The sequence below is a fragment of the Topomyia yanbarensis genome, chromosome 3 (genome assembly GCF_030247195.1).
Source record: "Topomyia yanbarensis strain Yona2022 chromosome 3, ASM3024719v1, whole genome shotgun sequence".
Taxonomy (NCBI): domain Eukaryota; kingdom Metazoa; phylum Arthropoda; class Insecta; order Diptera; family Culicidae; genus Topomyia; species Topomyia yanbarensis.
In genome coordinates, this window is record NC_080672.1 from 196,460,281 (window position 1) to 196,486,748 (window position 26,468).

The 26,468-nt window shown below is 41.4% G+C and overlaps 1 protein-coding gene across 10 annotated transcripts in view; it reads right to left on the minus strand.

Moving 5' to 3' along the window:
- Positions 1-26,468, minus strand: part of LOC131687112 (protein unc-79 homolog) — a 1,793,695-nt gene that overhangs the window by 336,692 nt on the left and 1,430,535 nt on the right. For 9 of the 10 annotated variants that reach the window (XM_058971154.1, XM_058971155.1, XM_058971161.1 and 6 more), the window contains 6 exons: positions 2,455-2,942; positions 2,054-2,398; positions 1,616-1,794; positions 1,406-1,560; positions 1,000-1,331; positions 563-943 (listed from right to left, as the gene is read on the minus strand). In XM_058971154.1, coding sequence (XP_058827137.1) covers positions 563-943; positions 1,000-1,331; positions 1,406-1,560; positions 1,616-1,794; positions 2,054-2,398; positions 2,455-2,942 — 1,880 coding nt within the window. The remainder of the gene's footprint in view (positions 1-562; positions 944-999; positions 1,332-1,405; positions 1,561-1,615; positions 1,795-2,053; positions 2,399-2,454; positions 2,943-26,468) is intronic. The other variant, XM_058971156.1, reaches the window with a different exon arrangement.

A 26,468-nucleotide genomic window follows, 5' to 3' on the forward strand; every position in this document is an offset into this window, starting at 1 on the left:
AAAAATGAAATTAAATAAGCGAAGAGAATAGATTGGAGACAGCAGGAATGAAACGAAATGAATATAGCTCGCCAGTTGTGTGATAGATTTGGAACGAGTAACTTCAGTGTCTTGTTTGTCCGAATACGACACTTCCAAGCATTTTTTGGCTAAAGGAAATCAGATCAATAGCACAAGCCCTGTTCTTGCCGTTGAAAGAAAAAAACATGGTTTCCAGAACAACTCCATTTTGAAGCCGCCATTTTAAATTTTCGTAGAAAAAAATAATTTGTTAGTTATTGATAAATAACGAATAAAAGATCAAAAGCAGAAGTTCGTATTTCTTTTAATTTTTCCACAAAAAATATTGCTTTGATTTTCTACCGAATCCAGCAGAAGGTACCCTTGGAAACGGCATAGACCGACTGTCCCCTGTATATAACATATTCATAGGTATCACCAATCATATGATAATAAATTTCAACCTAAATTATCTAATAGATAATAAATGAACAAACAAACACAAATTATGTGGTATATTGCAATCAAGCATTCCAATTTAATAGGTGTTATTCATACTAACCTTTACTTTACTAAGAGTATGAAAATCAGCTAGAAATTCCAAAATATCATTCAAATATGTTTGTCGCATGCAATCTGCTACACTGCAAGAAAATGGTGGAGCTGTTTCGGGTAAATCTTCAATAATACCAGGTGGCATGGCTCCTCCAACATCTTGTAGTAAAATGCCAACCAGGAGTAATAAATTATTATCGGGGATATTGGTCTTGAACTTGAGAGCTTGCACCAGTTCAAACACCATCTGTCTGCACAGCTGTAGCTTATCACGCTCTTTGGAAAATGCTCGACTATTCAAATGACATAAGTCTACCAATACTTTGTGAGTCAATGTGAGATTCTGAATTCCATAACTCAAAATTTTTGAAAACGGCTCTAGCACATTCTGAAAATTATGAGACAAATAATATCATTTGTCGTGAATATTTAAAACATTATTACCTTTGATAATTGGGGTACTTTTAAAATAGATGATATTATATGTAGTAAGTTATCTGCTTCATCCAAGCTCGGAAGAATTAACACAATTCGGCGAAAAAGATTATCAATTCCTTGTACAACCGTAGACCATATATTACCACTGATACTATCAATAGACACACACTGAAGATACTCAGATAAATTGCGCAAAATTACTGGAAGCAAATCTACTGGAAGAGTTTTCTTGGAATTTAATGTTTCCACCAACAGCTGAATTGGACTTGTAGGATTTAGTTCAGTAAAATCCGTTAAACTTGTAGTAACACTTTTGTAGAACTTTTTACGAACAGTTTCTGAAAAGGTGGAGTAAAATGGATTTGAAATTTTAATTATTAGAGCAGTTATTTTCAAATGTACATAAAACTACCATTTGCTTGTGTGAGAAATATTTGATAAAATACACCGTTTGGTGCCAGCTGGTGCAAGACGCACCGGATAAATTGGTGGGCTACTGATTGTGATCCGCCTGGTAAATGAGTGGTACTTTCGCATTGCCATGGAAACGTTGAATGTAGGGCAACTCTAAAATAACAAAATATTATAATATCCTTCTTGAATAATGTACAACAATGCAAACCTAGAGACAGTTGCTAATATTTCAGGCAAGAACGGCGCAGCCAAGGCGGGCTCTCGATGTATGAATGTACCCACAATTATCAACATAATTCCCATCTCTTCATCTGTGTATTCCTCCTTAATGGCACCGCATTCAGCACATCTTTCGCATACGCACTCATCGCCCACTCTTGATGCACTCTATACAAAATAGACATACTGGACTTAAGGTTCAACTGAGAACGCCTCAAAAAGCGGCCATCTTGCAAAACGAAAAAAGCAGTTTTTTCGCAAATCGTTGGAAATTCTTTCAATAAAATGAATCATTGTATTCGGGGCATTAGTAGAGTGAGATTTTTGTAACGGTGTGAGAAAAAACTGCTTTTTTCGTTCTCCAAGATGGCCTCTTTTCCAAGCTTTCTTAGTTGAACCTTAACCATATCTTTGAAATCAATCTTACCGGTTTATTGGAACTAGCGTTACTTCCGTATTGAGTATCTTCTCCGTCCGATTCGTCCTTGTAGCTGGGTGCCCATGATCCGGCATATCGAAACTTACCATCGGTTGAGCTAATTGAACCGATAGCAAATGGACCTACTTTCCGAAACCGTTGTCTAGATGTCCTGGTTGTGCCATTTTGGCAAACGTTTTCTGGTTTCATATCAGCAGATAAACTTCTTTTAACTGTGCTATGTATTTCGTCTGTTTGTGGTGGCGACTCTAGGGCTACTTGTTTTATTAATTTTCTAGGCGAAGTTACTCGGCTATTCATTGTAATTTCCTCTTTATTGCTACCAACACTCTGCTGAAAAAAAAAATAAATTCAGCAAAACAGCATAATCGATATTTGGAAATACTTACTTCAGGTTTATCAAAACTATTATGTTTCAAATGACTGATATCAGGGATAGACAATGCTTCTCGTACTTTATCAACTAGTGCTGAAATACTCTCTTTTCCAAGATATCCTATGGGTAATAATCGTTCTGGTGTGGGTATTTCCAGCTGTGATATACTTTTGGGGCTTAATAGATCTTCATTTGTTTCTGTCGTTGGTGGTATCATTAAATCCATTTTTGAGAGAGGTGTTTCTGGTGATGCATAATTGTTTTTCCCTTCAATTTGTTTATCCTGGCTTTTATAAAACACCTTTAGACCTTCTTCCGTGTTTTGAGGAGTTCCATTGTAGGAAGTTGGCGTACTAGCTGGTGTTAGACTGGGCTCAATAACACGTTTTTGTCGTCCTAGTGTTTTTTGAGCAGGAGACAAAGTCCTTTGCTCGGACCAGTTCGATGACGGTTCATTACTGGTGGTTAATGGTTTGGGTTTGTTCTGCTTACATGTTTCTCCTAGATTGGGAAAAGTAGAAAGTTGTATTTGATCAATGATATTTGTGGCAGAGTCTACCTCACACAATATTCATAGTGAAATTTTGGGCATATTATATATGTCACTTTACTAAACTTTCAACGAAGCAGAGTTTGCGTCTATTTAGAGATGGGCTAACCGATTCAGTTTGGAGAGCGTATCGTGCCCGATTTATTTACTAAACTGAATCCACTCATTTCAGTACTTTGAAAAATGTTTGAGAAAAAAAGAAAAGATAAATTTATTATGCGTGAAGGCGAGATGGGTACGAGGTGCGTTTTTCAGCGCGAAAAAACACTTTTTGCGATTTTTTTAGAAACTTGGGTGAAGGGAATGGATCAAAACTTTGGTACATTATATTGTATCATTTCATTAACATAAATATCGACAAGCGGTTTGGCGACGAAACTTTTTGTAGAATGTCTCTGGAAAAACACGATTTGCGGTATTACTGTCATTCAAAAACTACTTAACTGATTTATTTCAAACTTTGCATACACATTCTTTGTATAAGATACCTTACCCCTACGTTGAAATTTCGAGATAATCAATTTAGATAGTTTTGCACTCATCTGAAATGAAAATTGCTATTTTTCACAAAAAATTCTGCCATTTTCAAGATTGGTTTCTCCCTTGAAATTACAACTATTATTAAATTTAAATTAGTTATGAGTTAGTATTTTATTCCGTGTACGACAAACAGAGCTCATGTGTTCGTTTATTTTAGAGTGATTCATAATCATGGCAAACTCATTCGTTTTTTTGGTTCTTGTTGTGTTTATAATAAATTGTTACTCCTTCAGTGAATCGCAGTTCTTTAAAAAAGAATCGCGGTTCATTCACTCTTTTTGAAGAGTCGATTCTTTTGATCGATTCGCGATTCACTCGCCCATCTCTATCTATGTGCTTCAACATAAATGTTCCGAATGATTCCGAATTTATCTATATCAGAGTTTTTAAATCGACTAAGGGTACAGTATTATGGATTAAGACAATGACAATTATATCCCCGGTTTGAGATGAGAATAGAATAAAAGCTGACAAGTCCCATTTTGTCTAATTTTGTCGAACAAATTTCGAGGTGGCACTAACGTTTTGTGTACTTTAAAAATTCAAATTAGATTTCTTAAATTTCTGCCTTAGGAATACTTTCAGTTCCAATTAATATGTGTTTTATTTGGTCATTAAATAAAATGCATTTGCTCTGGATCACAACTCGCTTTTATTTTACATCCGTGTTGATACACACTTGGAAACAGAATGAATGAAAAAGCGTGCATCAATGAGAATGCGCGCGTGAATGAGTGACGTTCATGAGGAGCGTCCACAAACTCCGCACTAATGTACTAGTAGCAAACTACGTAATACAACATCCTCCCTGTTTTATAAAAAGAGAAAAACTAATCAAGACAGTAATCATTGAAACGAATCGAAATTTGACATTTCGCTTGGATCTAGCATATTTATCTTCTTCGATTACTGGATCGCTGGATGGTCTGCATATTCTGGGAGTTTTATTCGGTTTTGGTGTTCTAGTTTCTTCCGGAAAATTAGCATCAGGTGCAGTGGGAATTGATGTTTGATTTGGAATTGTTTTCTCAGTAACTGTCGAGAACGATGGCTCGTTGTATGTCTTGTCTTTAGCAAATGCTTCGACGTTAGGAATAGTGGCTTGATCAGGAACAATTTTTGGCGTTTTAGGTTCGTTACGTGGTTTCAAGTTCACTAAATCACGTCGATTTTGAGCACCGTTTATGTCAACAATATATGATCGTTCGTTCAATTTGTTACTAATCGTGGCAGGTGTCCACCGCTTGGATATCTCCGGATTCATCTGCACGTATACTGGAGATCCTGTCTCCAATTGAGGAAGATTTTTTGTTTTCCGATCATATTGAAGTTTAGTCTTCCATCTTCTCTCTTCGATCGCTTGTGGCACTCCTCCTACCAGCTTTGGCATCAGATTGTTTGCAGACATGGGTATGCCACAGTGTGTGTTGCGGGAGAATAATCGTGTAGCAGGGCTGGAACCAATTTTGTTAGGTACATTTCTCCAGTGCAACAATGCGTACCAAAAATCGCTTTGCGCTTCCTCTGCCGTCTTCAATAACCGTTTTGCTATTTTCACTGCTGCTTCAGCTTTTCCACTGGCTTGTTGATGATGTGGTGCCGATGTAGTATGGTAAAAGTTCCAATCTCTCGCGAACTGCTTCCACTCTCTGTTTACGAAATTTGTTCCATTGTCTGAAATTACCTGTTGTGGTCTTCCATGTCGCGAGAAATTAGATTTACACACAGCAATTGTCGACTTTGGGGTTAAATCTTTCAGTTGGTCAACTTCAAAAAAATCTGAGAAGTGATCCACGGTAACTAGCCATTTACTATTCTTTCCCTGGTATTCCGCGAAGAAAACGTCCATTGAGACCAATTGGAATGGGTACACAGGAATAGGGGGCTTTGCATCGGTGCTGGAGATTGAGATGAACCAAATTTGGCACAAACGCTGCATTGAGAAAATGCTTCCTTGATCTTGGCGCTCATTCCAGGCCAAAAGAGATTCGCCCGTGCCAATTTGAGAGTCGCATCTATACCATTGTGGCTTACATGGACTTTTTCAGTTAACTTCTGACGGAGCGAATATGGAACTACAATTCTGTCGTTGCGATAGACGATTCCTTCTTGAGTGCTGAGCTCATTCCTGTATTTGAAGAACACTTTTGCACTGTCTGGCACTTTATCAACGGATGACGACCAACCATCTCGAATTGTAAAATTTGCGCTAAGATTCGGATTGAAACGGCTTAGGTAATTTACCATGCCAACGAACCTCTGAAGTTGCTTTCGGTCTGCTGGCCGCGGAATTTTTTTTGTGGCTGTCACTTTACTCTCATCTGGTTGGATTCCTTTGTTTGTCAACATGTGCCCATAGAGTTTTACCGATGTTTCGCATAACTTAAGCTTGCTCAGGTTCAGCTTCACGTTGCACTTCTTTAAGCGAACCAACAACTTCTCCAAGCAGACATTGTGGTTCTCCAATGCTTCCTCCAGCGTGTCACCGATTCCATAAATCAGCAAATCATCGGCAATGCATTCTACTCCGTGTAGGCCTTCAATCACTTCCAGTAGCTTCATTTGGAAAATATCCGGAGCAGGAGCAATTCCAAAAGGTAGTCGAGTCCACCTATATCGACCAAATGGAGTCCAGAAGGTCGTCAACCGACTACTACGTTCGTCCAGTACCACGTGCCAGAACCCTTTACGAGCATCCGCTGTTAAGAACACTTTTGCCTTTCCCAACTCAGGTAAAATTTCATCGATGGTAGTGAACTGAAGGTGGGGACGTTAAAGCGCTTTGTTTAGTGGAATCGGATCAAGACAAATCCGAACTCTGATTTCTGTTGCTGACCCAGTCGGTGTGTTGAGTCTCCTTCACGATCAACCCATCGCACTCGAGGTTCTTTAGCTCATCTTTCAGCTTTTCTCCCATCGCAATTGGCACTCTTCGAGGAGGTTGTATCGAAGGTGTAATGTTTGAATTTACCTCCAGAGAGACGGTTCCAGAGAATTTGCCGATACCTTGAAAAACCTCTTCGTGTTGTTTAACGATATCCTGAGCTTTCACATGGTAGATGTTCAACAGTTCTTGTTCTGATTTTGGCGCCATAAACTTCACCTTATTACAAAACTTCACAAATCTCAGTATGCGGCAAACATTTGCCGATAGAAGTGGTCCATGACTGACATCAACTGCTAGTAAAACAAGGTTATGCTTACGACCTTTTCTCTGACATGGAATTTTCACCTGCCCAATAACTGGAATGTTGCTGCCGCCAAAACCTTGCAGGCGATACGTGGATGGTAACAACTCGATTTTACTGTTTTCGGTCATCTTTTCCAACCAATCGTGTCCCACAAGGCTTGTATTTGCGCCAGCATCCAATTCGCATCGTACTAACTGCCATTTTCCAGCAAGGAATAAATCCAAATCCGCCAAAACATGTCCACCACTGCCGGACTTGTCGATGATTTTACCGATAGACACATCTTCACCATAGTCTAATTCAGTGTTTTCATTTCCACTGCTTTCTGACGATTCACTGCCAGAGCTGCTATCTTCATCCACTTTCTTAACACAGAGCTTCTTCTTTAACTGCTTCTTTCGCTCAGCTCTGCGCACTTTTTCAAAGTTGTTTTTTCCGCCACATCGGTTGCACCTTTTTCCTAGTGCCGGGCAAACACCTTTAGTAAAATCGTGCTTACCGCCACAGAATTTGCACTTCATTTGTTTCATTCTTCACCATATTAATCTCTACGCTTGATTGACCCACGGTAGCCGGATGCCTTTCGGTGATTTCGTCAGCACGACACAAATACATAGCACTTGCTTCCGTCAAGTTCTGGGTAGTGATCAACTTAGATCGAAGCTTCAACCGCTTGATCGATGTAGCTAACTTGTGTTTGATCATGTTTTCTTCTAACACACCGAATTTACACAACTTTGCAAGCGACTTCAAACGGCATAAATAATTATCACTGCTCTCAGTGGCGTCTTGCAACAACGAAAAAAATCAAACCAATCGACAAACTTGTTTCGCTCACGTACAACTTTAAGCTTAATTGCCGAGATTTGGGTCGTTTTGCTGCTCATCGTTTAGTTCAAAATTAAAATATTTTTTTAACGCGTCTTTTCCAACAACGGATAACAAAATATTTGTTTTCTGCTTGTTCTGTGTCACAGGCCACTCATCCATGCCGACCGCACTGGCATAGGTTTTCCAATTCATTTCGAAAAATTGTAATTCCGCTCCATGTCACCATGTCCAACTCCAACGGAGGCGGACGAGGAACAGACGACGCGGCTGTATATCCAACCGCCTGTGCTACAGGCTGATTCGCTTGTACGTTTCGTATCTTGCCTATTAGCTGCTCCATCGCCTGCTTTGGCAAGTGCATAAAGCGAGAAAACTGATTTTCATCCATTTTTTTTATATTTGCACTATAATATGACGCCAGACGGGATCTAACAAGTTCACACTTCACTGCGCAACTTTTCTGCGATCACCGCTGCTAATGATTTTTCGTTGCTCGGATGGAACTTTTCCTCACTAAACCTCCGGGATATGCTAATGACGCTGGAAATTCATTTAATCCACGAGCACTTCTGACAGCATGTTTTTATTTGGTCATTAAATAAAATGCTTTTGCTCTGGATCACAACTCGCTTTTATATTACATCCGTGTTGATACATACTCGGAAACAGAATGAATGAAAAAGCGTGCATCAATGAGAATGCGCGCGTGAATGAGTGACGTTCATGAGGAGCGTCCACAAACTCCGTACTAATGTACTGGTAGCAAACTACGTAATACAACAATATGAGCATTACATTTCGTCGCTGTTGTGCTATCTTATGACAAGCGCCATTCAACACATTTCGAGAAAAACGATTTTTAAAGTTTGAGATTGAATATCTTGAAGCTTATAAAGGGTAGAAACAATTCAAAGACACATTCCACGCATTTGTATCGCTTACCTCATGAAAATAAATCTGCTAATATAAGTAAAAGTTGTTCTTAGGGGCCATGCATAAATGACGTAGCATTTTGGGGGGTAGGGAGAGTATACCAAATTTGTGACGAAGTGTGACGAGTGGGAGGGTAGGGTCAGAAGTTATGCGACGTAGCATTATGTTTAAAACCCATTGTTTAGAGAAAACAATTTGATCGCGCTAAGTGTCCTACGTTGTGGTTTTTTTAGCTCACCGATTTGGACAGCAACGCAGCAAGCAGCAGCTGAACACCGCAGCAGATGGAACAGCAAGCAGCACTTTGAAGAAGGGCAGGAACCACGAAAAACTACACGGTAAGTACTAATTTTATTAACCACTTTTCTTTTATTTTGCAGGTAGTGTTCACAGTTCGACGGTCGGAATCAACTGAATTTATTTTTCCCTATTACAGCTGTTACTATCTATGTATAGGTGACGAAATGCATAGGAAGCAAAATGCCAATGCTACACGGCTAACGTATACGAGTGGGGTTACAAAGTAAAACCTACACCGTTATCAGCTCCCTTTAGTAACATCGCTAAATTTGTACGGTTAATCTAAACATTGCCACCCCCTTGAAATGTCATTTCAAAATAAACAAAATTCACAAGAAAAAATTTCAACTTATCAACTAGGTGAGTATACAAAATTCAATTTCTTTTTTTTCAATTTTCATTTTCAGGAACCTCGGATCGTTGGGCCGGATGTTGGTTGGTGGCCAGCGGATCATCTTCTTCGTCGTTGGCAGTAGTAGCAGGATCAGACAGCAGGCAAATTTTGGTGATTGGGCGGGTGATAATTCCCCGAGCAGTACGCAGCGTTACAACACGTGTCATTCCATCCGGGCCGGGTGAAGTGGTCAGGATTCGGGCGAGCGGCCAACGTATTGGCTGCTGCATTTCATCGACGACAATAACCATTCGACCGGGAAGCAAACTATCGTTTCGTTGGTACATCACGGTGTCTTTCTGAAGCTCCTGGAGGTATTCGGTGCGCCAATGACACCAAAATTTTTGGACGTGCAGTTGCAGCTTCTGGTAGTGATCCAGTCGGTTGACAGGGATGTTCCGATGGTCTGGGTCGGGCAAGGCTAGCATACTGGTTCCGATCAGAAAATGCGCAGGTGTTAGTGCAGCTAATTCATCGGGATCGTCCGACACAGGAAGCAGCGGCCGGGAGTTCATCAGTGCTTCGATCTGAGTGAGCACAGTGCTGACATCCTCAAATGACAGTCGAGACGGACCGAGCTGGCGGTGGAGATGCTTTTTAGCTACTTTAACGGCAGCTTCCCATAGCCCGCCGAAATGGGGCGCTTTTGGCGGAACTAAGTGCCAAGTGATTCCTTCGTCAGCACAGGTAGATGCGATCTGTTCGTTTACTTCCGAGTTTTGAAGCATGGCAAATAATTCCGGTAATTCATTTTTAGCTCCTTCAAAGTTTTTGCCATTGTCTGAGTGGATGTGTGCTGGGCGACCACGTCTGGCGATAAAACGACGAAGCGCACATAGGAAAGCCTGAGTGGACAGATCGCTGACGAGCTCAATGTGGACCGCTTTGGTGGCGAAACAGACGAACAAACAGATGTACGCCTTTGCAGATGCTGCGCGTTTGTGGATCGGCTTAAGGTACAGCGGGCCAGCGTAATCGACTCCAACGATACTGAATGGACGGCTGGGAATAATTCGGTGAACGGGTAGCTGCCCGATGTGTTGATGAGCAGGCACTGGATTAAGGCGAGCGCAGCGGAAACATTTACGCACAGTGCTACGTGCTAGGCGACGACCGTGCAGTGGCCAAAACTCTTCGCGCATGGCTGATAATAGCAGTCGCCCACCGGCGTGAAGCATTTTTTCATGATAGTTCATGGCAATTAAACGTGATAGGGGATGAAAGCTGGGTAGTAGGGCGGGATGTTTCATTTGGTAGGGTAACTGTGCTAGTTTAAGACGGCCTCCGACCCTCATCACTTTCTCCTGGTCTAGAAACGGACTCATTTGGCGTACATGTGAGCGTTTTGATATAGGTTTCCCCCTTTCCAACTCTTTTATTTCAGGACTAAATGCATCTTGTTGAGCAAGGCGAATCAGGGTAAGTTTGGCTTTGGTAAGTATTTCCACAGACAGTGATTTCGCAACAGGTTCTGCGTTGGGGGGAGGCTGAGTTCTGGCCTTGGCGTGGGCGTTCAACAGAAAGCGAAGGCAGTAGCCTGTAACGTGTAGTAGGCGGGTGTATGACGACCAACGGAGAAACAATGCATTGACTGATGGAACTGACTGTACGGTAGCTACGATGTGTCGAACTTCTAGCATTTCCTCGGCCACACTTGGCGGGTTAGAGCTGGTCCATTCTCGATCCGGCAGAAGAAGCCAATGCGGTCCTTCCTTCCATAACGTGCTAGCCAGGAACTCGTCGACCGACATACCCCGGGACACCAAATCGGCGGGATTCTCGATACCAGCAACGTGCTTCCACTGACAGCCACGAGTGAAGTGCTGCACTTCCGAAACTCTATTTCCCACAAAGGTTTGCCATGTGTTTGGAGATGATTGGAGCCATTGGAGAACGATAGCAGAATCCGACCAGAAAATGGAAGCAGAAACGTCAATATCGAGAGCTCGTTTGACTCGATCGTGGAGATGAGCGGCCAAAACTGCAGCGCAGAGTTCCAGACGTGCGATAGTCAGTCGTTTTAGCGGAGCAACACGGGACTTGGCGGCAAGAAGTTCGATTTTTATGTTTCCTTGTTCGTCTTGGCAACGGGCGTAGGTGCACGCGCCGTAGGCTAGTTCGGACGCGTCGGCGAAGGTATGCAATTGCATGGTGGAACAGGGTAGAAATGCGTAGCGACTTACTCTGTGCGCGGTAATTTTCGGCAATTCGTTGTGATACTTTTCCCAGTTGACACGAATATTTTTGGGAACTGGATCATCCCACTCAATTGGTAGTAGCCACAACTGCTGCATAATGATTTTGGCCCGCACAACAACGGGCGCAATCAGGCCGATGGGGTCAAATAGCTTGGCAATAGACGATAAAATTGATCGTTTGGTGGGCGGTTTGCCGTCATGTTGCACTTGCGAATCGAATCGAAGAAAATCTCCTTCTGGTTCCCAAATTATTCCCAGAGCTTTCACCGTTTCGTGGGGGGTGAACTCCAGAGGGGATTGAGTGCCGATTTGGTCGGCGTTTAATCCGTGTAGGACTTCGAGTCGATTGGAAGTCCACTTGCGAAGAACAAATCCTCCCTTCCCAAGTAATTCGCTGATTTCTTTGCGTAGGCGGATGGCTTTTTCGATCGATTGCTCCCCACTGATGAAATCGTCGACGTAAAAGCCTTTCCGGAGAGCCCTGCTGCCGAGGGGATAGGACTGACCTTCATCGTCAGCTAGCTGTAGCAGTGTACGAGTTGCCAAAAATGATGACGGAGCTAACCCGTAAGTAACGGTAAGTAAGTCGAAGGCTTGCACTGGTTGGTCGGGGGAAAATCGCCAGAAAATTCGCTGCAGTGGAACATCATCTGGGTGCATGAGGACTTGTCGATACATTTTCGCTATGTCACCGACTAAAGCAATTGGGTACGTGCGAAACCGTAGCATTGTGGTAAGTAGCTCGTCTTGAACTACTGGACCAACACAGAGGGCATCGTTGAGGGAGAAACCGGTAGATGTTTTTGCCGAACCATCGAACACAACACGAACTTTCGTCGTGGAACTCGCTTCTTTGATGACAGGATGGTGCGGTAAGTAAAAAGATTTGGAGCTTTCGGCGCCAGTTGTTTTGGTCAGCTGCATATGGCCAAGGTCGAGGTATTCTTGCATGAAACGGTGGTACTCTAGTTTTAGGTCGGAGTTTCGTTCCAAGCGTCGCTCCAAATATTCGAATCGTCGCAATGCGCTTGCCTTAGACTCGCCCAGCATATCGTCAAAGTCAGGTTTTCGAGGAAGGCGAACCATGTATCGTCCATCGGGGTTTCTGGCGACCGTCGCTTGGTAGAGGGTTTCACAACGCCTCTCTTCGATGGAGTAGTTGTCCTTGGTTGTCAGTTCTTCCATTTTCCAAAAACGCTCCAGACTTTCTTCCAAGGAAACCATCGATACAGTTACGATACTGCTGGGACTGGAAGATACTCTCTGTGTTGGAAGAATTGAATCAGCCGAACCCGCAACGATCCACCCAAAAACGCTGTCAACTAGGAGTGGGAGATTGCCATGCAATTGTATGCGTGCGGCATTCGGGAAGAAGGAGTAAAAATGCTTAGCTCCGAGCACCATATCGATCGGCTGGCTCTTGTGGAATGTTGGATCCGCGAGAAAGAGATCCTTTGGGATTCTCCATTCGGCTATGGAGACATTATGCGATGGAAGATTGGCCGTCACTTTATCCATTACGAGGAAGCTAACACCACAAGAGAAAGGTTCCTTCCTTGAGCTGACTTGGGCGTAGACAGATTCGCTAATGACTTTCGATACTTGTCCGGCCCCTTGGACAGTAACGTTGACGGGATGCTTCTTTAAGCGGAGAATACGAGCCATGCGGTTGGTGATCAGATTTGGCTGCGATGCGCTGTCCAGTAAAGCGCGTGCAGGGTGATGCTGCCCATAAGCATCGACGACGTTGACGATGACGGTCAATAAGAAAACGTTTTCACGAGGTTGCTGAAGGGAAGCACTAACAATCGAAACATCTTCAGCAGCAGCAACAATGGTTTGCTCGGAGATTACGTTAGTAGACGACGAAGTAGCCTTGACAGCAGGCTCGATGGAATTAATTGAACGAGAAGTCGCGTCGTTGCTGAACTTCTTTGGGCCGGCGGTTTGGCCCGTATGCAGAAGAGTATGGTGGCGCTGGTTACATTTTCTGCAATTCATATCACAGGGGCATTGACGTACCATGTGATCTCCTCTCAGGCAATTGTGGCACAATCGCTTCAGATTTACAAATTGCTGCCGATCATTCACAGACATACTATTAAACTTGCCACACCTTGCCAGAGAATGCGATTGGCTGCACGTGGGGCACTTGAACGACGGGCTAGCGGTGGATGCGCAGGACGACAAACGAAACTGGGAATGCCTCCGGAACTGACTGGTGGACGCACCGTCATTAGTCGCACTTGTAGATTGATGGTGATTAACGGAGATCGATTCCAACACGCGGGTTCTACGCTGGAGAAAATCGATCAAGCAAGCAAAATTCGGGTGCTGCGTTGTGGATGCGTGGTCCTCCCAGGCCTTCAGAGAGTCATCGTGTAGTCGCGTGCACAATAAATGCTCAAGGATGGTGCTCCAGGCATCCGTCGGTTCTCCCAACTGGTGAAGAATCTTCGTGTGTCTCTCGAACTCATCTACCAATCCGTGAAGCGTTGCTGCAGTCTCCTTCTTCATGCGTGGAATGTCGAAGAGTGCCTGAAGGTGTCGCTTCTTCAGTAGATATTCGTTGGAATACCGTCCCACGAGAGCTTCCCAAGCAAGAATATAATTAGCGGAGCAAATTGCGATGGATTCGATCAATTGAGCAGCCTCCCCCTTGACGGCTGCTCTCAAGTAATGGAACTTCTGAATAGGTGGAACATCAGCGTTGTTGTGGATTAAAGCCAAGAACGTATCATGAAAGGTCAGCCATTGCATATAGTCGCCATCGAACTCAGGAAGCGAAATAGTAGGCAGTTTAATGCCAGAGAGAGCGGAAGTAGCATGCGGGGGTCGGGGGTTACTAGCGTTACCAGGAAGTGCAGGCAGTTTAGTAATTAATGAAGCCTTTATTGTAAAAAGCCGGGGTTCGAAATCAGCACGGACTGCATCATGTTGTGCCCTACCTTCTTGATCTGTCGCTTCAGTTTCCAGCTCGGTTTGAATTTCCTCCAGAGCAGCCCAAATGCTGTTTAAATGCTCAAGCCTCAATAGTACCTGAGGTTCGTCCCGCTGAGCGTTGTAGTCCACCAGAAATGCCTCAGCCCGACCCAGAGCGCCAATCATCGTAGCTCTCCTTGCAGTCAGCTGATTGATTCGCTGGTTGTCAGCCATCTTGACCAGCAATAAGCGATCGAAAGAACGGTTGTGGTTCGAAAATGCGTCGATCTGCAGAAAAAAGGACCACGGTAGACCCGGAGGATAAACTATTGCAGATTGGAAAGGTACTCTGTCTCTTGTCTTTTCGGGATAGATTTTCTTCAACATGAACCATACATCGTAGTTTAATGCAGTTTTTTGATGTATAAACGTTAAATTCAAATTGTTATCCTGAGGATGCGCATTTCTTCGAATTCGCTAATAAAATATACAATTTCACGAAATTCTCCAGTTTTCTATTACTTAGATAATTCAATGACAAGCCAGCCATCTGATCCATAAGACCGCAATTGTGTGAATTTTTTTAACGAATTCTAATATATCTAAATTTTCTAAAAGCTGGATCTTACCCTTCTTTTCCAAAAATTGCGTAAAACGGCTACATTTTGATTAACGGCTACATCATCACTAATAAGTGTCGTTTTGCAGATCTATGAGTAGAAACAATTGTGCAAACGTCAGAGGATGAACTGGAAGGGCGATATTCTCGTTCGAATTTTTTTTCAACCGTTTTCCTCGTATTTCGCGACAACATTCTATACAATATGTAAATATAATAACTGCTCGACTGAGTATAATCGTTTGACAGTCTATCCTTTGTTGAATTGCTTCAGAGTGACATTTGTGTATTTGTAATGTTACAAGAAAATAAATATTGAACAACCTTATGACGTATTTTATCTGCCCTAATCACCAGTCAATTTTATTTTCAAGGTTTTATAAGGTCAAAAAACAAAGTCAGTGCACCAAATTTACATGAAAAAAACTTAGTCGGTGAACAAAATAAAATAAAATCAGTCACCTTAAGACACAGTTAATTTTATTTCATATATTTTCCTATGTCAATCAGTAGTGGATCCAGAAAAAAAAAATTCGGAGGGGGTCCAAAATCTCGACATTAAAATGTTCATTGTACAATACGTAATATGTAATATCCTCATTTAATTTAAATCAGTTTTGGTCATCGAATCTGGTTTGCAAAGTTTTTGATCTTAGAATGAATTTTAAAAAGAAACTTTAAAATTCTCAAGATGTTAAAAATTTTGGGGGGGGGGGTGGTCCGGACCCCCAAGACCCTCACCCTGGATCCGCCACTGATGTCTATAATATATTAAACTTACCAAAACTACTTGAAACCACGTTTTTCGATCCATTAGAAAGTGGCGATTGTGGTCTACAATCTCTTCTATACCGGGCCACACTGTGGTATGCGGTGTGTCCTGTTCTCATTTCATATTAATTTGATTTCTTAATAAAACACATGAAGGTGAAACTAGAAATACATCTGGTTTGGCATTTCAAATCTTTATTTTGAGTTATTCACAGGTTCAGAGGTAATATACATCGCTTTGTTTGAGCTTCAACAAATTCTTCAGTCGCGTTAGGGGACAACACTTCATATGCGACCGTTTATGTTCATTTTGGTGTTGTCCCCTAACGCAGTGTTCGCAGCGGTCGTGAAAAAATTTTTCTAAGAACTCGAAAATCTAAGTATACAATATTGTTCTGTGACTATCGATGATCAAATTTCTAGAACAAATAGATGCTCTAAAGTTTGAGACAGAGCAGGTTTTTTGATAAATACAAGTGTAGGTTGGAAAATCAATTTTTTGCGCTGTTGTCCCCTAACGCGACATTTTCACCTCTCAGAATGAAAGGACAACCTTAAAAACATCAAACCCATAACATTAACGTTGTGTTAGGACTTTTAAAGTATTCAATTGAGTTTTTTGAGCGTACATCGTAGGATTTTTCAAACGACGAGCTGTTAACAGTTGCATGATGCGTGCAAACGTTGTCCCCTAACGCTGGAATGTGTCAAAGAAGACAATTGATGCTTCTATCTATTCTGTATTAATCTCTGAAATATTAAGAAGGTCGGTTGACTATGTTGCGAGGTTTTACTATAAATGTAAACAAAAGTCGCACTCACACGTGTCATAGGTGTGTATTGATGACAAAATTAGTATGACGTGTCATAATCCTGCATGGAAAATTTTCCATAGAAAAAAATTATCAATTTATGACTTTTATTCATATCTTTGGCTTCATTTAGTCTATAAACAATCGGTGGAATGCATTTTGTAGGAAATGAGTCAGGAAATCTAGAAAAAATAGTTATTTTTGGTTACTGTAATGCCAAATATGCTGTTTTCGGTTTAAAGCATAAACTGCATTTTTCTCACAATTCGTGTATTTATGCTTTGAAAATGATTATGCCATTGTATTTCTCAGATAGTTCTACACATAAAAATATCTTCTACATCAATATAATTTGAACCAATACCAAGACACAGTCGTTTGAAGTCAAAAAATAAAAATTTCTCAGCGCGTTTCTCGCCATATCTCAGCAACGAAGCAGAATGTCAAAATTCTGAAAACGCCACTTTGTAGAGATTTTTTAGACAAGTGATGTGGCATATCTAACTCAGTTTACCCCAAAATGTGGTTTGTCATAAGATAGCACAACAGCGACGATGTGTGACCGAGAACGATTCGTATGAAATACATCATAAATCTATGAACCAACTAAAGTTTAGGATTGTGAAAATCAGTTTGATCATCTCCGAGGAATCGATATAACTTAATTTCCGAACCGCGGGAATTCCGAATTCCGGAAGAAAGTATAATTATCGATGGTGAACAACGAGACTATGCTTGGTATCTTAGGTGACATTAACTTAAGAACATGGCAATCTCTATCATAAACCGACGAATCCAAGTAATGATGCGACATATTGACATCATGTTGGTAACATTTTATAGAGAAATTTACTATGCGATCGCACTGTTCAACCCGTAAGTCTGGAACTGGAACGCCAATCAATAGAACATTCAATAGCAGACTACCGATCATTTGAAACTAAGTTCGTGCAAAACAACTTAGTCATCTCTGAAATAATCGAGTTACATTATTTGACGAATCCATGCACACGTACACACATACGCGCGCACACACTCACACATTCACTGGTAACCCCAGCGTGGTACTGACGAATGCGGTCTTGGTTAGAGATGGGCGAGTGAATCGCGAATCGATCAAAAGAATCTACTCTTAAAAAAGAGTGGATGAACCGCGATTCTTGTTTAAAGAACTGTGATTCACTGAAGGAGTAACAATTTATTATAAAAAACAAGAACAAGAAGAACCAAAAAGAACCGAATGAGTTGGCCATGATTATGAATCACTTCAAAATAAACGAACACGATGAACACATGAGCTCTGTTTGTCGTACACGGAATAAAATACCAACACATAACTAATTTGAATTTAATAATAGTTGCAATTTCAAGGGAGAAACCAATCTTGAGAATGGCAGAATTTTTTGTGAAAAATTGCAATTTTTATTTCAAATGAGTACAAAACTGTCTAAATTGAAAAATCATCTCGATATTTCAACGTAGGGGTAAGGTATCTTATACAAAGAATGTGTATGCAAAGTTTGAAATAAAACGGTTAAGAAGTTTTTGAATGACAGTAATACCGCAAATCGTGTTTTTCCAGAGACAGTCTACAAAAGGTTTCGTCGCCGAGCCGCTTGTCGATATTTATGTTATTGAAATGATACAATATAATGTACCAGTTTTAATCCATTCGCTTCACCCAAATTTCTGAAAAAAACGCGAAATGTGTTTTTTTTCACGCTGAAACACGCACTTCTGTACCCTAGACTACCCAGAATTTTTTTTTTTGAAAACTCAATCGGCCCACCCCTGAGTCGATTCCTAGTCACACCAGGAGTTCTTGCACAAAATTTGAAGCAAATCGGACAAGTCTAGCTACCAGACCAACGCACAGTGGTCCCAAAGAGCAAAAAAGGGGGTTTTTTAGATTGCGTCAAAACGGTTGACTTTAGCAATATGGTGTCTTTGAGAAAGTTTCTTGGAGAAGAACTTCCCTTCTTTCTGTCTTATCAGATTAATGATTAATCCCCCTAATAGTGAGCTACGAAATTTATTTCCTCCAATAATTCAGATAGACAAATACTTACTTCAGCAAAGTTGTAGAGAAACTCGTTATAAACATTTTACCTGAAGACTTCAACTCTCTATCTTTTAAGGTTTTTGAGATATGGGACATTATTTGTAAAAGACCCCTTAAAAACAGTTTTTTCATCATAAGTTTTCTTCTAGATTTTTTCCATTATATAAATGTTCTAGAACATTGTTTGGACCATTAAACTGCATTACTTTGCCGAAGACGGAAACTTGCTATCGCTAGTATGTGTGGAGATATTCACGTTTTTTGATTGAAATTAGCTCTTTTTCCAATGCCGATAACTTTTAAACGGGCAAAAACGGGCAAACCACTTTGTAAACAAATTAACGTGCAAGAAAAGCGCAACAAATGCTGGAAAAATCAGATCTCCCCAAGGCGGCCCTCTATGGAAATACTAGAGCCTAAATTTGTCCATACTACTGCTGTTCCGGCATTAAATACATCACCATATATTACTGTTAGTTTTAATGTAGAATACATTTAAGGTTTCAAAATAGGGGTCCCGTTTCAAAATATCGGCTGCGGCGCCGCGTCAGATTTTGAACGTTAATAACTTTTATCATACTTAACAGAATGATTTGATTTTTAGGCCAATTTGTTGCAAATATGTTCCTCTATGCTGTATTAAAATTTGAAGTATGTATAACATGTACTAATAACAAAAAAATGTGTTTTGAAAAATCTTTCGAAAACGACTCGGAAAAGTGAAAATTTTCAGTCCATCCCGCACAGAGCCGTCGTTATGGTAGACCAACCGAACAATAAAATAATGAAAAGTTTATATATAGGTCCACTACATGTTTGTTCGTATGGTTATTCGCATTGGGTTGCTTGACGAGAGCACTTGGTGGGGGAAAGACGGCATATTCCTTTGGTTAGGCCATTAGAAGCCGCACGGAAAGGAAAGGCTCATGCACGGCACGAGAACGAGCGAGAAAGCGATAGTAGTGCATATTAGCGCGATTATATAAATATCTGTCGGTCGGTTTTTCTCATCATTCGTATTCGTTCAAGCACTAGCAAGCAGCCAGTCCACCGAAGAAAAGCAGTTGGCGATGACGACGGCGGAAAAAGTGCCCCAGCTACTGGTGACTCATCGCAACCCGATCAGGAACTGTCGCCCTGCAAGAATTTCGCCCCAACTAAAGGGCAACAGAGTAGGCTATCGTTCCAGCGTCTGGGTCGTGAGATTGTGCAGGACTGCAAAGTCGAGCTACGCTTACAAAGCTCAGTCGTAATGATGCCCCGAGAAGCCAACGATGCCTACTTGGTCGGTTTGTTCGAGAATGCAAAATAGTGCTTTCTAGCTCACCGTGTCCGCGGGGAGTGCGTCTGAATTATGCTCCCGCAATAAAACAATAAACGGTTCTTTACAGGACCAATTAACTGTGTTCTAATAAGAGTTAAACTGAAATTTACATTTTATGGTGTATAACAAATAATTTTCAGAAAGCAATATAAGAAATACGATGTGTGGAAAGAAAGAAAGAGAATTTAAATTATCCTCTCTCGCTCGTTTTCGTGCACTGCTTTTCCATTCCTTTCTGCTGCTACTACCATCATAACTAAAACGAATGTGCGTGTTCCCCCACCATCTCATGGCTAGTGTTGCAACAATTGCATGTCGCTATACAATTTGAATTATTTTATTGATCCTCTCTAGTATTGATAAAATATAGAACATGCAAAGTACACTAGTCGCATGCTTTTATTCGAACTTTTTGGCAGCCTCCGTTGATTAACTGCATAAATCGATTTGTTTGTGCAGCTCCTTGCTAGTAGCAAACTAAATAGCCTTTATCAGCGCTAACAAATAAGACAAAAGAATTTAAATTTGTGAAAATCTTCTCCTTCCTTCTTTTCAAATCTGCAACATTCTTTGAAAATATTGTTGGAATGTTGTTATTGAAAAACTGAACATGCAAGTTTGCTAGCACTGGCCACTAGATTGAAGGCGATGGAAAGACAGAATATTCGTTTTGGTTATGCTAGTATTGGTAGCCGAACGGAAAGAAAAGGCACAGGAATGGCACGAAAACGAGCGGGAGAGCGATAGTAGTGCTTTCTCGTGTTTTCATATATGAATATTGGTCGGTCGGTTTTTCTCATCATTCGTATTCGTTCAAGCACTAGCAAGCAGCCAGTCCACCTAGTGATGTCTGATTTTTGCAAATAATCGATTATCCGTTAATCGAATAATATTTGAGAGATTGATCAATTCATTCGATTAATCGACAAAAATAATCGATTAAAATCAATAATCGATTACTTAGTAAATCCTAGTTTGTCAACCAAAAAAAAAAAAAAAAAGGTCGACACATTTTGAAAAGTTTGGAGAAGTCTGGTCATATTTTTGTGCTCTGCGACTTTCGTTTTCAATGCCACCCTTCGTTAATTATGCTCTCGATTAATCGATATCAGCTACTCGATTTGCTCGATTATACCGAAAGCTTGTAATCGATTATTTATTTTTCGATTATTTTAGAAATTAATCGATTATTTGCGTTAATCGCGTAAAAAAAGACATCACTAAGTCCACCGGAGGAAAGCAGTTGGCGATGATGACGGTCCGCAAAAGTGCCCCAGCTACTGGTGGCCCATCGCAACCAACTACCGATCAGGAACTGTCGCCATGCTAGTATTTCGCCCCAACTAAAGGGCAACGGAGCAACTAATCCGCTGGCTAACAAAACTCAGCCGTAATGAAGCCAGTGATGCCTACTTGGTCGGTTTGTGGGAGTGGGCGTAAATTACAATAAAAGCAACGGTTCTTTTCAGGACCAATCAATTGTGTTCTAGTGAGAGTTAAACTGAAACTTTCATTTTAAGGTGTGTAGCAAATTTTCAACAAGCAACATAATACGTTGGGTGGAAAGAAGTAGCTTGCACACGGAACAAAAATTTAAATTATCCTCTCGCTCGTTTCGTGCACTGCTTTTCCATTCCTTTCTACTGTTATTATCAGTATTACCAAAACGAATGTGTTGTTGCATGTGTTTAAGAGAAACGTTGAAGTCGCACGCTTCTATTCAAGCTTTTTGGCAGCCCCCGTGAACTAACTGCATTAAATGATTTTTTTGTGCAGTTCCGTGCTAGTAGCAAACAAAATGGCCCTACCAGTGTCTGATTCGTGAGATTGTGCAGGATTTCAAAGTCGAGCTAAGCTTATAAAGTTCAGCCGTAATGGTACCCGAAGAAGCCAGTCTTGTCGTTTTGTTCGAGGCTACAAAACAGTTCGCCAGGCACGTAACTATCATGCCAAAAATATCCAACGATCCAGCGCATCACCATCAACACCAACGCCGATACCAAAGGTTCTTTTCAGAACCACCATTATTACCATAGAGAATTATTTGAAAATTTCCCATTCAAACGCGATTCTGTTGAATATTATTAGATTTAAATTAACGTCTCGAATTGAAATCACGACGCTCCGGTTATGTGACAGACATTACCCACCCATCTTTTTTTTATTGTGACCACGACTAACGGTTTAATATAGACACCCCATTTCAATATTTCTGAAGGAACAGAAGGTCGAGTTTGGAAAGTTTGTAACTTTCATTGTACTTAACCAAATTACACAATGATCGCACTAATGATTCAGAAATATGATCAGGAATCTTCTGTTAGATTTGTAAGTATGTATAATTTACATGAATAAAGAAAAATTGATTTTCAGGAATCAATTATTATCTGTTCTTCCATTGGCCAGTACTACGCGACTTCCTCATGCTAACAATTAATTTCATCGTTAGCCATCTCCCTCACCAAGGCCAACAACGCCAACAAAACCGGTCCTTTTCAGGACCACCATCATTTTTGTAAAGAATAATTTGAAATATTCCTCGCCCAAATCACCTTTTGTCCGAAAATCCTAATGAGTATCAACATATTTGAAGAACGTGTTCCTTATGTATTCTACATCTCTCCGGTTATGTCGCAGACATTACCCACCCATCTTTTTTTATTTCGATTATAGATGTTTTAACCTTAAGGTCATTCGCCTCTTCGGGTCAGAAAAATCTCTTATGAAAAATTTCTAACCCTAAGTGCGGGGTCGGGACTCGGACCCAGGTGCGCTGCGTACAAGGCAATCCATTTAGAACTACGCTACACCCATCCCCTACTGTTAGTTCTGAAATAAAGGGTTAAAGTCGTAATAATTATCCTTTCTTACTTTTGTAAGCACGTCTTTAGTAAATACCCAAGCAACCAAAAGTTGATATAAAGGAACTACATAAGCTTCTCGTTTTAAGTAATTTTGCAATACGTTTTATGTTCTAATAGCGGGTTAAGCAGTTCTATTAAAGCTTGAGCAGCTTGAAAGTTCGCTAAGAACTTTTTGTGAATTTTAAAGTGTGCTTTTTAAGTATTATCCGAACTTCTGTTTGCTTGGGTCAAAAGTTACAGTTGTTCAAAAACTCAATGCATACGCCTGACACCGGAAACTGACAATTCCCTTGCCCCTACTTCATAACAATGGCGCAAGTGCAACCAAACGGCGAGTAATCAATTGCATTTGATGACGGGATGAGACAAACTTCAGCTCAAGTATTTCCATAGAGGGCCGCCTTGGGGAGATCTGATTTTTCCAGCATTTGTTGTGCTTTTCTTGCACTTTAATTTGTTTACAAAGTGGTTTGCCCGTTTTTGCCCGTTTAAAAGTTATCGGCATTGGAAAAAGAGCTAATTTCAATCAAAAAACGTGAATATCTCCACACATACTAGCGATAGCAAGTTTCCGTCTTCGGCAAAGTAATGCAGTTTAATGGTCCAAACAATGTTCTAGAACATTTATATAATGGAAAAAATCTAGAAGAAAACTTATGATGAAAAAACTGTTTTTAAGGGGTCTTTTACAAATAATGTCCTATATCTCAAAAACCTTAAAAGATAGAAAGTTGAAGTCTTCAGGTAAAATATTTGTAACGAGTTTCTCTACAACTTTGCTGAAGTAAATATTTGTCTATCTGAATTATTGGAGAAAATAAATGTCGTAGCTCACTATTAGGGGGATTAATCATTAATCTGATAAGACAGAAAGAAGGGGAGTTCTTCTCCAAAAAACTTTCTCAAAGACTCCATATTGCTAAAGTCAACCGTTTTGACGCAATCTAAAAAACCCCCTTTTTTGCTCTTTGGGACCACTGTGCAACGTGCCTGAAGTTTGTATGAGATTTTTCGACAATTTACATGGAGAAAAGGTACTAACTCGCATTTTTGCCGCTAGGTGTCACTGTATGCATCGTATTATCACGGTAAGTGAAAATAAGATAGATAATTTAATTGTCTACAACTTTGTCGAAGACTGCTAGTCAATCCGGCTTTGTTAAAAGAAGTTATTAAAATTTTAACGAAGTGATGTCTGAGTCAGTTTTCCATGGGGCCTAGCAGTGCAAGGTTGTGTATCAGTACTTGATTCCCACGAACTATACATTTTTGTCAAATAACCGTTAGGTTTAGCTCAATAGTATGTTCAGAAGAGTTCTACCACATAATACGAGTTACGTTTTGGTTGGAAAATTTTAGTTCCAACTGTGACCGCATAGAGGGCGCCAACACTAACTTTTCATAGAAGAGAGATAGAAATTCGAGATGTTTAAGAGAATTATTGAAAAATGCCTGTTCTACAACTTTGTGGAAGACACCTAATTTCTATTTCTCTCCGTTGAAAAGTTAGTGTTGGCGCCCTCTATGCGGTACAATGTGGAACTAAAATGTTCTAACCAAAACATGACTCCTATTATTTACTACAATTCTTCGGAACATACTATTGAGCTAAATCTAACGGTTAATTTCACAAAAATGATTAGTTCGTGCGAATCGAGTACCGATGCACAACCATGCATTTCTAGGCCCTATGGAAAACTGACTCAGACATCACTTCGCTAAAAGTTTAATAACTTCTTTTGACAAAGCCGGATATACTAGCAGTCTTCGACAAAGTTGTAGACAATTAAATTACCTTTCTTATTTTCACTTACAGTGATAATACGATGCGAACAGTGCTACCTAGCGGCGAAAATGTGAGCTAGTTGCTTTTCTCCATGTCAATTGTCGAAAAATCTCATACAAACTTCAGGCACGTTGGTCCGGTAGCTAGACTTGTCCGATTTGCTTCAAATTTTGAACAAATACTCCTAGTGGGACTAGAAATCGACTCAGGGGTGGGCCGATAGGGGTCATTTTTTCCTGTCACTCTACTGTACCCTCTTGCCTTAACGCCTAATAAATATATTTTTTCCTTTTTTCTCAAACATTTTTCAAAGTACTGAAATGAATCACTGAATCGATCAAAAGAGTCGATTCAGTTTAGTGAGTGAATCGGGCACGATTCGTTCTCCAAACTGAATCGGTTTGCCCATCTCTAGTCTTGGCGTTTACGCACATGTTCAGGATAGTCCTACAAAAGCCTGGACGATGGCTGCTTTCCGGCTAGACGAAAGATCCTGAAGCTGGTTTTACTAGCAAAACGAGGGAAACCCCGGCGGTAGATTGCTCACGATACCGATGTACCCGTCTGTGAGCCATTTAGATCCCAGCTTCGTCTACTTGGTCTAGTCCCCGGCGGTGGACCTAGCTTACTCAACGGGCCAACTGGCATGTGCTGAGGTCCATCAAGCGAATCCGGGTGGAGCGTAGCTTCCGATTCACTGGCGCCCCAACGACCCACTGCTAGCCATTCGACACGGTCTACTCGGTCTTATCCCCGGCGGTGTATCCAGCCTACTCACGAACTACTCGGTGGAGTGTCGGGGTCGGTCCGGCGATTCCAGTGAAAGCTGACGTCCGGTTCACTGACGCCCCGACGACCCGAACACAGTACTACGTCGCGTACTACTCAACTGGTCCCCGGCGGTGGATTCAGTCTACACTGTCGGAGTTCCCCCGCAGCGAAATTTCTCCAAAAACCCGATTCGCGGTTCCACAGCGGTTTTCTAGCCAATGGCGCTACCTTGTTGGTCCCTTCGTCACTTCCTCTGCAGCTTGGAGAGTATACTCGTTACCAGTCTATTGACAGCGTCCCAGATATGCTCGTCGTGGCGCATCTATTCGACGATATTATCCGCTGTTATACCAGACATACCCCTTCGGACTTCTTCGATCCTAAGGCATTCAAAGACCACATGTTCCGGTATCTCTTGCACGTTCACACACTCCGGGCAAAAGGGTGACGCAGCGTGTCCAAACCGATGCAGGCACTTCCGGAAGCATCCGTGCCCGGACAAAAACTGCATCACATGGAAGTTAACCTCTCGATGCTTCCTATGTACCCAAGCAGACACATTTGTGATGAGTCCGCTCTGGTTGTAACTTAGCCAACGAGTCAACTCGGACCAGTCTCCTTGCAATACGTACATTTCTCCGCTGGTAGCGTTCCACGTCCTCAGCCAGAGTGATGCAGATGGGAATCATCCCAGCAATTACGCATACCGTCTCCGACGATATCGTTTTGTACGCAATTGTCAACTCCGTCCGGTTCCACTTCGAATTCAGCGCAGCAACCCAGGCCGGTACACCATACCCCAGTATTGAGGATGAGACACCCGCCAGGAGACGCCTCGTGCTGCTTCTTGCTCCTCCGTGATCCGGCGTTAGTTGTCCTCGCAGCCTTCTCACATATATTGTCGAAATGGCTGTTGTAATTTAACCGATCGTCGACCATAACACCCTGATGCTTTAGCGCACGCATTGATCGGATGGATTGTCCTCCGACAATGATCTGGACATGCTGGATTTTTTTACAGTTGCTGACCAACACTGTTGTGGTGAGCAAGCTGCAACTTGACGTTAGTCATCCATGTTTCCACGATGTCTATTGTTTCTGCCTTCAGCATCTGCACCTCCTCAATGGTCTCATCTGTTATCGGCAGGACATCATCTGC